The 12,457-nt window shown below is 36.8% G+C and overlaps 1 protein-coding gene across 1 annotated transcript in view; it reads left to right on the top strand.

Annotated features, from left to right (window-relative positions):
- LOC123532833 (60 kDa heat shock protein, mitochondrial-like) overlaps positions 1–11,816 on the top strand; it is a 28,172-nt gene extending 16,356 nt beyond the window's left edge. Inside the window, exons 9-12 of the mRNA XM_045314417.2 lie at positions 6,153–6,290; positions 7,081–7,255; positions 9,357–9,535; positions 10,201–11,816. Coding sequence (XP_045170352.2) covers positions 6,153–6,290; positions 7,081–7,255; positions 9,357–9,535; positions 10,201–10,365 — 657 coding nt within the window. The 3' untranslated portion in view covers positions 10,366–11,816. The remainder of the gene's footprint in view (positions 1–6,152; positions 6,291–7,080; positions 7,256–9,356; positions 9,536–10,200) is intronic.
- Positions 11,817–12,457: the final 641 nt, after the last annotated feature.

Raw genomic sequence — 12,457 nt, forward strand, 5'->3', positions numbered from 1 at the left:
CATTACGACGTTTCATGCATGTCCTCACACAGGACGAGCATTACGCCGTTACATGCATGTCCACACACAAGACAAGCATTATGCCCTGTTACATTCATGTCCACACACAGGACACTCATTATGCCCTGTTACATGCATGTCTACACACAGAACAAGCATTACGCCCTGTAAGATGCATGTCCATGCACAGAACAAGCATTACGCCCTGTTACGTGCATGTCCACACACAGGACAAGCATTACACCCACTTAACATGCATGTCCACACGAAACAAGCAGACACCCACACATGCATGTCCACACAGTACAAGCATGAACACCAGACTTGTCATGTCCAAACACAGTACAAGCATTGCACCAGCCCATGCAGTCCACACACAGTACAAGCATTGCACCAAGGCACATGCAAGTCCACACACAGTACAAGCATTGCACCATGACAGCATGTCCCACACTACAAGTGCACCGGACTCATGTCTACTCACAGTACAAGCATTGCACCCAGTGACATGCAAGTCCACACACAGTACAAGCATTGCACCCAGTGACATGCAAGTCCACACACAGTACAAGCATTGCACCCAGTGACATGCATGTCCACTCACAGTACAAGCATTGCACCCAGTGACATGCAAGTCCACACACAGTACAAGCATTGCACCCAGACACATGCATGTCCACACACAGTACAAGCATTGCACCCAGACACATGCATGTCCACACACAGTACAAGCATTGCACCCAGACACATGCATGTCCACACACAGTACAAGCATTGCACCCAGACACATGCAAGTCCACACACAGTACAAGCATTGCACCCAGACACATGCAAGTCCACACACAGTACAAGCATTGCACCCAGTGACATGCAAGTCCACACACAGTACAAGCATTGCACCCAGTGACATGCAAGTTCACACACAGTACAAGCATTGCACCCAGTGACATGCAAGTCCACACACAGTACAAGCATTGCACCCAGTGACATGCAAGTCCACACACAGTACAAGCATTGCACCCAGTGACAAGCATGTCTACTCACACTGCTACCTGCATGTCCACCCACAATACAATTTTAAAACCCTGTTCCATGCATTTCAGCATAACACAGACATTACATTCTGTTAAAGAGAATTCCTATATTTTTTTTCCTTTCATAAAATTTTTTTAAATTCACATATATGATAGAAAAATTTGTGCTGAAAACAATGAACAAATAAAAACAATAGGTCACCAGGCTTGTTTTTGTGAAAAATTGTTTTGAACACACCCACTGTTGCTGAAACTGCCAGCGATTTTTCAACATTTTCATAATTTTCTGCTTTTTTATAAATACCAACCAAAATATACATCCAGGCAGCACAATACGGATTTTTCTTTTTACAGATTTTATTATATACTTATTTGATATCATAGTCTAGGGCTGTCATCGATAGAAACGATATCGATGTATCAACGATATTTTTTGGTCGATCGATTATCGATTCCCATTTTCAAAAATCGATATTTTACAGAGAGAAAAAACAACTGTCTAGATAAACACTCAGACCCTCTAAAACAACTTTTTCTGCCTGCAAAAATGTGCCGAAAGTAACGGAAGTTGTCAAAAAAGGTCATGTCTAAACTTGTACCGTAGCAGTCTTTTCCCACTAGCCGGCACTACCTATATGGGTAGAAGTAAAAAGGGCTCAACTTAGAATCTATTTGCAAAAAGTTACGTTGTCCTGTCTTGAAAGGTCACTTCGTTGTTTGTGCATGTAAAAACATAGAGTATATATACTGTTTCTACGTCAATCTCGGCTTTTTACTTGTTCGCGTATAGCTGATCGCTCAGTAAAAGGTACAGAATTTAGCTAGTGCCCGTAACAATAACAATCAAAGATGGCCGAAGAGGAAGCCGTCGCCGGCTTAAATAGTGGAAAAACAGTCAAAAGACAGAAGGAAAAGCTTTGTTTTGGTTCGTAGAAACACAGAGTGTTGCTTAAACATGCCTTTCAGTACAACAAACAAACAGTCAAACACTACAAATTTGAGGCCCATTGAAAACTTGGGCAGAAGTTAAAAAAGAAAACAAAAGAAAAACAACAACAACAAAAGAAAACACGCGGTGCCAGTACCTAATCCGAATGTAAACTTGTGCAAGGTAAAAATTAAGACAGGGTATGAAACAGGCTAAAAATAAATAAAAACATTGTAAATAAATAAATTAATTCATTTAATAAATAAATAGATATCTGTGGAAGAGAAATGCAGAATTTTAGCTGTTTGAAACCCAACTCCAGTGCCTGGTATTATTGTTTACTAGGTTGTAAAGTAGGATAAATGCAAAAGAGGAGTGAAGGCACAATGAAGATCTATAAAAGATTTCATTAATTTTCATTTATTTTATTTATTTCATAGATACAAATACAACACAATCAAACAGTAATATAAAAAGTAGGCAAAAAAAAGACATAACATTAACAAGAAGGTATATAGCATGCCCATAAACAAAGAAATTGTTAATCTAACTTAATAATCGATATATCGATGTATCGTCGATATTTGTCTTCCGATATATTGGTATCGTCGATATGCAAAAGACCCAATCAATGACAGCCCTATCATAGTCATATTTGTAATACCCTATCCTTACAATAATGGGAAAAAAAGGGGAAAAAAATGTTTCATATTTACTTTTGTGAACTTTTTTCAATGAAAAATACCCATAGTGAAGAATATTTTTTTTTAATTTTGACAAAACTCTTTCAGAGAATTTTTTCTTTTTCTTCTTGTGTATAGATAATTGTATTGTAAGCATAAAAATGGCTAAAAATGTATGGGTCACCAGGCTAAATTTTATGTTAAGACCGCTAGAATACAACACCTGTTCGGACGGAAATGGCGCGAACCTGGCCAAATTGATTACATGTATGTCTGCTAAAAGTTAAAAAAAAGTTTTAAAAATTCTTAATTCTTTCTATAATTGGATTCTAAATAATCTGTAAGGTGATATTGTCTTATCAGTACTAGGTCAATTATCTTACATTATATGAACAACACTGTCTTTGTACTAAAATGCGATGTGAAAACACAACCACAAAAATAGCAGGATACCTGTCAGGCATGATACTTGTCAATACAACATAAACCAGTATCAACATTTGATTACTGATATAACTTATCAAAAATGTTATTTCATTCAAAATTCCTCATATTTAAGATTGTCTGTAACATGTTTCAACAAATGTTGACTTAATTCAGTTTTCCATAGAAAGTGTCGGCTGCACAGAAAGATGCGCATAAAAAAATATAGGAATTCCCTTTAAACAATATGTAATTAAGGAAAGATCATTCAATTAAACAGCACAGTGATTTTGTTCAGTCAGATTATTATCAGGATAATGTTGTTGACTCAGTTTTTATGGCAATATATATACAGAAGAGAAGATTTTCCTCTGTGTGTTACATTTTAACCAAATTCGGGCATACTTAATGACAAATCTTACCAGTGGGTACAGTGGTCTGATCATCTTCGTACAGTCTAGGACTTTGAGTGGAGTCCCTAAAAAGAACCATGTTTTCTTGTAACAGGTGCCGTTTGTTCACTGTCATTTGATTTCCACCTTCATGTATTGTTTGTTGTTTTACAGTTACATTTGACTTTTTTTATCTTTGAAAAATAAAACAAAATACATAATGGCATGAAAACTGATAAACAGAACAAAATAGAATTAACCTTTAGCCGGCTGGTGGCAAGTGATTCTGCCTTTGCGACCAGTTCAGATCCACGCAGACTAATCTTGGTCAGCACTGTTCGTTATTCAGTCAGTAAATTTTCAGTGAACACCTCTTTGTATAATAAATGGTATTAACCAAATTGAATGATGGACCTGTCTATTTCAGAAATTATCAAATATAGCAGGGTAAAGGTTAAAAGACTGTGCATTATTTGATTTACAGAATCACCATTTACCACCAGTTTTGTTATGGCATTAACTGGTAAAACTTTGGTGTAGATTAACGGCAGAGTTCACTTTCCTATATTGTCCATTTTATGATAGTATGGGCATTATGCTCTGTGACATTTTGTGCTTTACTTAATGCCCCCACACATTTATGTGGGGGGGCATATAGCGTTGCTGCTGTCTGTACGTCCCAAAATCTTGAGTGTCCAACTCCTCCAATTATATTAGCCTGACTTGCTTCAAACTTTCACAGATGAACAACCTTGATGTGCAGATGACCATAAAGGAAGGATTATTTTCTGTGAATATTTTTACTGCAGTTGTGGCCCTTTGATAGATTTTGCCATATGGAATATAGAGAAAAATCTTGTGTGTCCAACTTCTCCCACACTATTAGCCTGATTTGCTTCAAACTTTAACAGATGAACAAGCTTGATGTGCAGATGACCATAAAGGAAAGAATTTTTTCTGTGAATGTTTTTACTGCAGTTATTGCCCTTTGCTAGTTTTTGCTGTATAGAGGATGGCACAGTATGTGGGGGCATCCGGCCCTATGGACACAATTCTAGTTTTTACTGTGTAGCCCATAACTCTGCCATCAGGGTTTTTTTTTTACGACTGGGGGGGAAGGGCCCCAGCCTGTCATTGGGGGAAGAAAATAGCGCGCGACGAGCAAATTTGGGGTGGGGGGGGGGGATTTACAATTATGCATAATAAACACTTTAAACTATATTTACAAAGTGTGTCGTAATATGAGACATATACTTACGTCTTTTGCCGATGAAAAAAGAAGTTTTTTTTAACAATCCCCGTTTACCTCCGAAAATGACTCTGATATCTTAGTTTTTTTACGCTTGGTATCGGAACCGATGATGTTGTAAAACAGCATCGTAAAGCGTCAATATGAACTAACGGAGTAATCTCCCTTGCTTTGTTTATGATTTCGGAGGGGGTAATTTCGGACGTAGGGAAATTTCGGACTGCGGTAGGGGAAATCCTTGGCTGTGGGGGAAATCCTCGGCTGGGGGACGAGGCCGATATTCGGCAGCTGCTATAGAATAAATAAAAAACCCTGGCCATACATGAAGGGATTTCAATTTCTTTTTGGACAGTAGTTTCCCATAATGAGACAACTTGTCATGCATGCTACCAAGACTCCCAGCTCAAAGATCAAGGTCGCACTTGGAGGACAAAGGTGAAAAGGGTGTTTTTCCTGTCTAGTCCATAACATCAAGATTCTAAAAAAATTGACCTAACATTTACCCAGATATTACAGACCAGTTACCACTTCCATTACCACTTCGATTCAAATGATCGGCGATCTATGACCATTTTGTGTCGATTCGCCGTAAAACCCAACTCACTCACTCACTCACTCCATTCAAATGAAGCAGTAAAGGGGGGCATGCATTTTTAGCTCACCTGAGCCAAAGGCTCATGATGAGTTTTTGTGACCACTTGATGTCTGTCAGTGACCATGAATGTGACCTACTGACCTACTTTCTTAATATTTTAGCATCAGTTTGACATTTGAAACATGTAGCTCATATTACTCAGGTGAGCGATCCAGGGTCATCATGACCCTCTTGTTTCAAAAGTAGTCTCTTGTTATCTGTGAAAAATAAAACAAATTACATAAGCCATAAAAAATTGATAAAAGAAATGAAATAAAAACTAAAATTTCATGTCTAGTATTTGATTTACAGAATCACCATTTACCGCCGGTTTATGTTATGGCATTAACTGGTAAAACTTTGGTGTAGATTAACGACAGAGTTCACTTTCCTATATTGTCCATTTTATGACAGTGTGGGCATTATGCTCTGTGACATTTTGTACTTTGTGCAGTACTAAGTTGGTGAAGAAAATACAACCTCTGTTCAGAAATGTTATTTTTTATGTTTGTAGGGTTTAATGATAGGTCATATGGTGACTTTTAAGCTTCTTGTGGTGTAGGAAGACCCCTGGTGTCTTGCTGGCATTATTTCAGGCATAAGCCAACACATACGTAGAAACACTGACCTTCGTAAACCTGCAGGAAAGCTCAATCAGACAGAATTCTACACCTTGTATGAGGTTTTAAACCTACAGTACCGGTAGTTAAGTGAGCAACTTTGACCACTTGACCATGGTAGACCCCAGAAGCTGGGCTTACAACAGTTTTATACAGACCTTGTTATCAATTACTGTATATATTTTACAGGGTAAAGGAGATACAGCGGATGTTGAGAAAAGAATTAACCAGATCAAAGAAGATATTGAGTTATCTACCTCAGAGTATGAGAAGGAGAAAATGAACGAGAGATTGGCAAAGCTGTCCAATGGTATTGCTGTATTGAAGGTAAGTTTTGATAACTGCTCAGTCGTAGGTATGTTTTGTTACAGATGTAGCCAGCAATTGACATCCTGTTGACAGCTGAAAAATGTTTTTAAAAAAACAGACTAAAAATATAGATTACGAGTTGTGGACTTTGGTAAATAAAGAATTAGCTGAAAATTTGGAGGGGACGGGAATTAAATATGAGAAAATATTTGAATAAATATCCAGGCAATCAACTTAATTAACTAGTGGAGTCATTGATATAAAGTTAAAGTCCCACCCGCTTAGCTCAATAGACAGATCTACGGATCGTGGGGTCGCAAGTTCGATCCACAGGCGAGGCGTATGTTCTCCGGGACGATTTGATGAAAGACATTGTGTCTGAAATCAGTCGTCCTCCACCTCTGATTCATGTGGGGAAGTCGGCAGTTACTTGCGGAGAACAGGTTTGTACTGGTACAGAATCCAGGAAAACTGGTTAACTGCCCGCCGTTACACAACTGAAATACTGTTGAAAAATAGCGTTAAACCCAAAACAAACAAAAAGTTTAAGTTTCTAATGTATTGACTTGTCTGCCACAAGAATTGTTTAAGTTGGGAGATTTAGGTACTGCAATCTTTATCACTAAAGGTATTAGCAAAATCCCAACTTAGTAAGTAAGTTCTAGTGGATGACGTATTTGGCAGAGCCAGTTTACAATATGGTCCAACGTATAAATATTTACCCTTACCCTTTCATTGTTAAAAGGTGATAAAAGTTAACAATTTAGATGAAAAATTATTAAGAGTGTGACTGTTTGATGATTGACAGGTTGGAGGTACGAGTGAAGTAGAAGTTAATGAGAAGAAGGATCGTGTTAACGATGCTCTCAACGCAACAAAGGCTGCCGTAGAAGAAGGAATCGTACCAGGAGGTGGCTGTGCACTCCTCAGGTGTTTACCAGCCCTTGATAATGTGCAAGCAGCCAACGAAGATCAAAAAATAGGTAAAATCAACATTCACAGTAGATGTAGTTAAAGCTTATCAATGAATATTCATTTTATTAGCTCGACTATTCGAAGAATAGTCTAGCTATTCTACTCACCCTGGCGTCGGCGTCGGCATCACACCTTGGTTAAGTTTTTGCATGCAAGTACATACAGCTATCATTTAAAGGCATATAGCTTTGAAACTTATTTATTCTTTTTCTAGGTCAATTACCAACCTCACTGGGTCAAGTTCCATAACTCTAACATGTATTTTGAGCAAATTATGCCCCCTTTTGGACTTAGAAAATTCTGGTTAAAGTTTTACATGCAAGTTACTATCTCCAAAACTAATGCAGATATTGAATTGAAACTTCACATGTGTCTCGGGTATATAAAACTAGTTGATAGCACCAGTCCCATAACTCTGACCTTCTTTTTACTAAAAGGCATATAGATTTGAAACTTATTTTTCTTTTTCTAGATCAATTACCTACCTCACTGGGTCAAGTCCCATAACTCTGGCATGTATTTGGCAAATTATGCCCCCTTTTGGACTTAGAAAATTCTGTTAAAGTTTTGCGTGCAAGTACTACAGCTATTACTAAAAGGCAATTAGATTTGGAACTTTATTTATTCTTTTTCTAGATCAATTACTACCTCACTGGGTCAAGTTCCATAACTCTTAACAGTATTTTGAGGCAATTATGCCCCCTTTGGACTTAGAAAATTCTGGTTAAAGTTTACATGCAAGTTACTATCCCAAAACTAAGCAGTATGAATTGAAACTTAACATGGTTTCGGGGTTTATAAAACTAGTTGTAGCATCAAGTCCCATAACTCTGATATGTCCCCTTTTGAACTTAAAACTCTTTTGATATTTACATTTTGGGTAATAATTTCCAGCTTCTGTGACAATATTTCGAATAGTCGAGCTTGGCTGTCTTATGGACAGCTCTTGTTTGAAGGATGATAATGCAGCAGATGACAGAAGTTTTCAGTTACTATTCACTATTGAGTCTGTAAAAATAGAAGTGTATACTGTACTACAGTTATTTTACTCTACTTAAGGAGTTGGAATTTTTCAGTTGTTACTCTCTATACTGAACTTCTGAAATTATATTTTCTTCCACACTGTCTTAATGATGTTTGATGCACATTGTACAGCTTAAATTGATGTAGAATTCATTTATGCAGGAATCTGTTATACAGCATAGAATTATGCAGGATTCTATTTAAGCAGCATAGACTTACGTAGAATTGAATTCAGTTATACAGCATAGATTTATGCAGGATTCTATTTAAGCAGCATAGACTTACGTAGAATTGAATTCAGTTATACAGCATAGATTTATGCAGGATTCTATTTAAGCAGCATAGACTTACGTAGAATTGAATTCAGTTATACAGCATAGATTTATGCAGGATTCTATTAAGCAGCATAGACATATGTAGAATTTAGTACATCATAGATTTATGGAGAGTTCAGTTATACAGCATAGATTTATGGAGAGTTCAGTTATACAGCATAGATTTACGGAGAGTTCAAAATAAGAGAAGTATGATATGATAAAGTCTGCTGCAGAAGAATCCTTTGATGATATAAATTATATTTACATCCATTGTAGAGTAATGTCACTGTTTTGAGAGATGGTTGGTTTAAATTGTTTTAAACACTTCCTGAAAACCCCAAATATTAAGTTAAAGAATCCTTAATGACATTGGTCAAATTTTTCATTCCATCTCCTAATTGATATATGGCATTCTTCAGTTGCTGATGTTGTTCATACAAACAATCAGAGAATTCCGAAATCCCATATGGAGAATATGTTATTGGACGTACGGAGAATATGTTAACGGAGAATGTTATTGGACGTACGGAGAATATGTTATTAGACGTACGGAGAATATGTTATTGGACGTACGGAGAATGTTATTGGACGTACGGAGAATATGTTATTGGACGTACAGAGAATATGTTACTGGACGAAAATTGCCGGATGTCATTACCTGTCTACTGCTATAAAACATTTGTTTTAGAGCACCTGTTTCAGATTTAAAAGGTTACGACTGTAGCACATTTTGGCATTCTTGTATAAGTTAATTTATTGTTATTTACAGGTGTTGAAATTATCCGAAAAGCGTTGCGTGTGCCAGCACAGACGATCATAGGAAATACTGGAAATGAGCCAAATGTGATAATAGAGAAAATCCTAGCAGAGAGTGGTACTATGGGATATGATGCATTGGAGGGAGAAATGACCGACTTAATGAAGAGGGGTATCATTGACCCAACAAAGGTACGATTTGTTTATGGGTGTGTTTATATATTATAATTATTTGTAATTTTTATGCAGTAAAATACTTATCAACCCGAGGTAGCAAGGGGACGAGTAAAATAGATATCAAGAGTTTTGAGAGGTCTAAGTCAACAGTGGGAAACCACGAACACTGCTTGAGCACAGCAAGCTGCTCTAAACTATTTATGCTCCTGCTAGCAGTGTACTACTGAAGCTTTAACTTCTGAAGTGTTCCTTTATAATGAAATATCTAATGCATGTCTTCTTCTAAAAGGTTTAGGTCTAAAATATTTTTAGATATTAACTTTAAATGTAGAAAATCCTTTTTAATGACGTTAATTGACTATATAAATGAATTGTTTTTGTCAAACAACTTTCACAATTAAATTTTATGTATGACAGTCATTTGTTTAAGAAACTTGTTTCTAGAGTACACATTTATACTGCGCTTAGCTAAACATGTATTAGGTATGTCCTTTTATAAACTTAACACACAGTACTGTTAATACAAATAAACATGTTAATTATATGCTGAAGTAATTGCTCGTAGGTTCAAGTTTGAATTTAGGTCTAATATCGCCTTGAACGTCATAAAAACAAAAGTTCTTTCAGAGGATCTCTCAAAATAGCATCTCCACTAAGCTGACCTATTTCATGTATTTCAGGTTGTCCGAACAGCGCTTGTGGATGCCTCCGGTGTTGCCTCATTATTATCCACAGCCGAGTGTGTTGTTACAGAAATCCCTAAAGAAGATAAGGCTGACCCTATGGCGGGAATGGGTGGCATGGGCGGGATGGGTGGTATGGGAGGAATGGGCGGGATGTACTGATAAGAAATGCCCACAAACTTTAGATAAAGTAACAAGTGTTGAAATAATGAAGATAGCTGGATTATAAAGAACACCTGAGTGAAGAACAGATTTTTCACTCTCCATTGACCATGTGTTCAGTGTAGCCCATCAACAAACTGGTGTTCAAAAGTTGAAAAAGTATGTATACCAACAAAGAAAAAAGTGTGATACAAGTTACAAAAAAAGGTGTGTTGACAGATGTCATTAAAACAGTGTTTGAAACATTAATACACCTCGCGATCATTGTTCATAGACGGAAATGCACTAGATCACCTCATGAAGAAATGTGTCGGACACTGTTGACGTTTTCATATTCATATGCCATTATTATTTGCCAGCTTGCATCAAAAACGAATCGCCATGTGATCTATCACAAATTTCTTTATTTTCTTGTGTGTCTGTTGTTTTGTTGCAAGTGTGTGATGTTATTTGTAACGTAGAATGATGCAGTCTGTTTCTATTGGCCTAGCTGTCAACAAAGGTTTTACTACATGTAAAGCAATTGTTGATTTAAAATACACCATAACGTGTATTGATGTATTTGATTCCGGTATACATCCTTAGAAATTACTAACTGAAATGGCTGGTCCTTTCTGCAGCGGAATTTTGTATAGTGAGTAAACATATAAAGTAGGTTGATGTAACTCTTTTAACTGAATGTCACTTCATTCGGTCAACTCTCCCAAATATGGTCTAGACAGTCTCTTCCCTGGGCTTCTGGAATTAGAGCATCTTCTGTATTTTGCTTTTTCCTCCCAACTCAAATCACACTGCAGCCTTGTGTAGGAGTTGCCTATTTGGCCAAAAGGTGGCGGCTATAAATAAACCAAGATATATACACAGGGATAATGGAAGCTCTTGTCGAGCATAGTTTACAAACGTCCTGAAGAAAGTTTGGTCCAGTATCTGTAACTGCTAGGTCAGTTGAAACAGACTGTATATAGCACCTGTTCATGATTACCACGGTTGTTATTGTATGTAAACTATTTTGGATATTATGTCCCCACTTCAGTGCAAAAAGGGAGTAAAGAACCAGTGTATGAACTGAGGTGGCAAATTATGTTACTGATAGAAAATTTATTTGCTGTTGATAATGGTGAAAGCAGTAATAGAGTAATACATTTATAGATTATATAGGTACTATATTTTAAGACTAATTTTTGTTTCTTGAACCAAAACTGATCAATTAATTTATATAACAGATACCAGTATGGTAGGGTTATTAACTTATGATTCCAAGGACTGTTTTCTGGAAACATTATTCAAGATATATTGTAATTTATATATGTAACAAGAGAAGTTCCAGTTTCTGTAGATGTTAGTATTTTTTATGCATGTTTTAGGAAAAATAGATTTAAAGATTCATTATGTAGGACCATGTTCATTATGATTTGATAATAAATATTAAAATGTTTTATATGCTAACAAAATGCTAGTGTGATTTTGTGTTTTTATGCCATTGTAGTCCTAGGCTCCGGAACACAGAAGTGTCTGAACTGTAAGCCTATCTTGCTATTTAACAGTGCCAACCATTTTAAATCAAAAGATTGTCATATCATCAGTTTCAAGTGAACACAGCATTTTGTCAGGACTTCAAGTCCAAATACTTATTTGAGTTGTGTCCCTTCTTAGCCTGTATGCACAAAGTGCTCGGGGTGAGCTATTGTGATCATGCACCGTCGGGCGTCAGTCTGTCCACTCTTTTCTTCAAATGACACCTCTGAAACCATGTGCTGGAAGGAGATAAAACTTGGCCTGGATGTCCCTTGGGTGGTCTTCCAAGTTTGTTCAAACCATTCTGCTTAGTTGCACATAGCCAGAGCTAAAAATAGAAAAAGCTTCAGACGACATCTCCGACGAAACCACCAGTTCGATTTTGAATATAATTTCACACAAACGGTCCTTATGTAAAGCTCTTCCAAGATTGTTCAAATTACTCTGATTCATAAAAAATTTGCCCCCAGGGGGCGTTGTCACTTTTACCTGTATGTATCTAGTGGAAACTTTAAAATATTTCTTGTCAGAAACAGGAGGCCCAATTTTAAAATGATTTTACATTAATGTTTCTTGG

The sequence above is a fragment of the Mercenaria mercenaria genome, chromosome 11, assembly GCF_021730395.1.
Source record: "Mercenaria mercenaria strain notata chromosome 11, MADL_Memer_1, whole genome shotgun sequence".
NCBI lineage: Eukaryota > Metazoa > Mollusca > Bivalvia > Venerida > Veneridae > Mercenaria > Mercenaria mercenaria.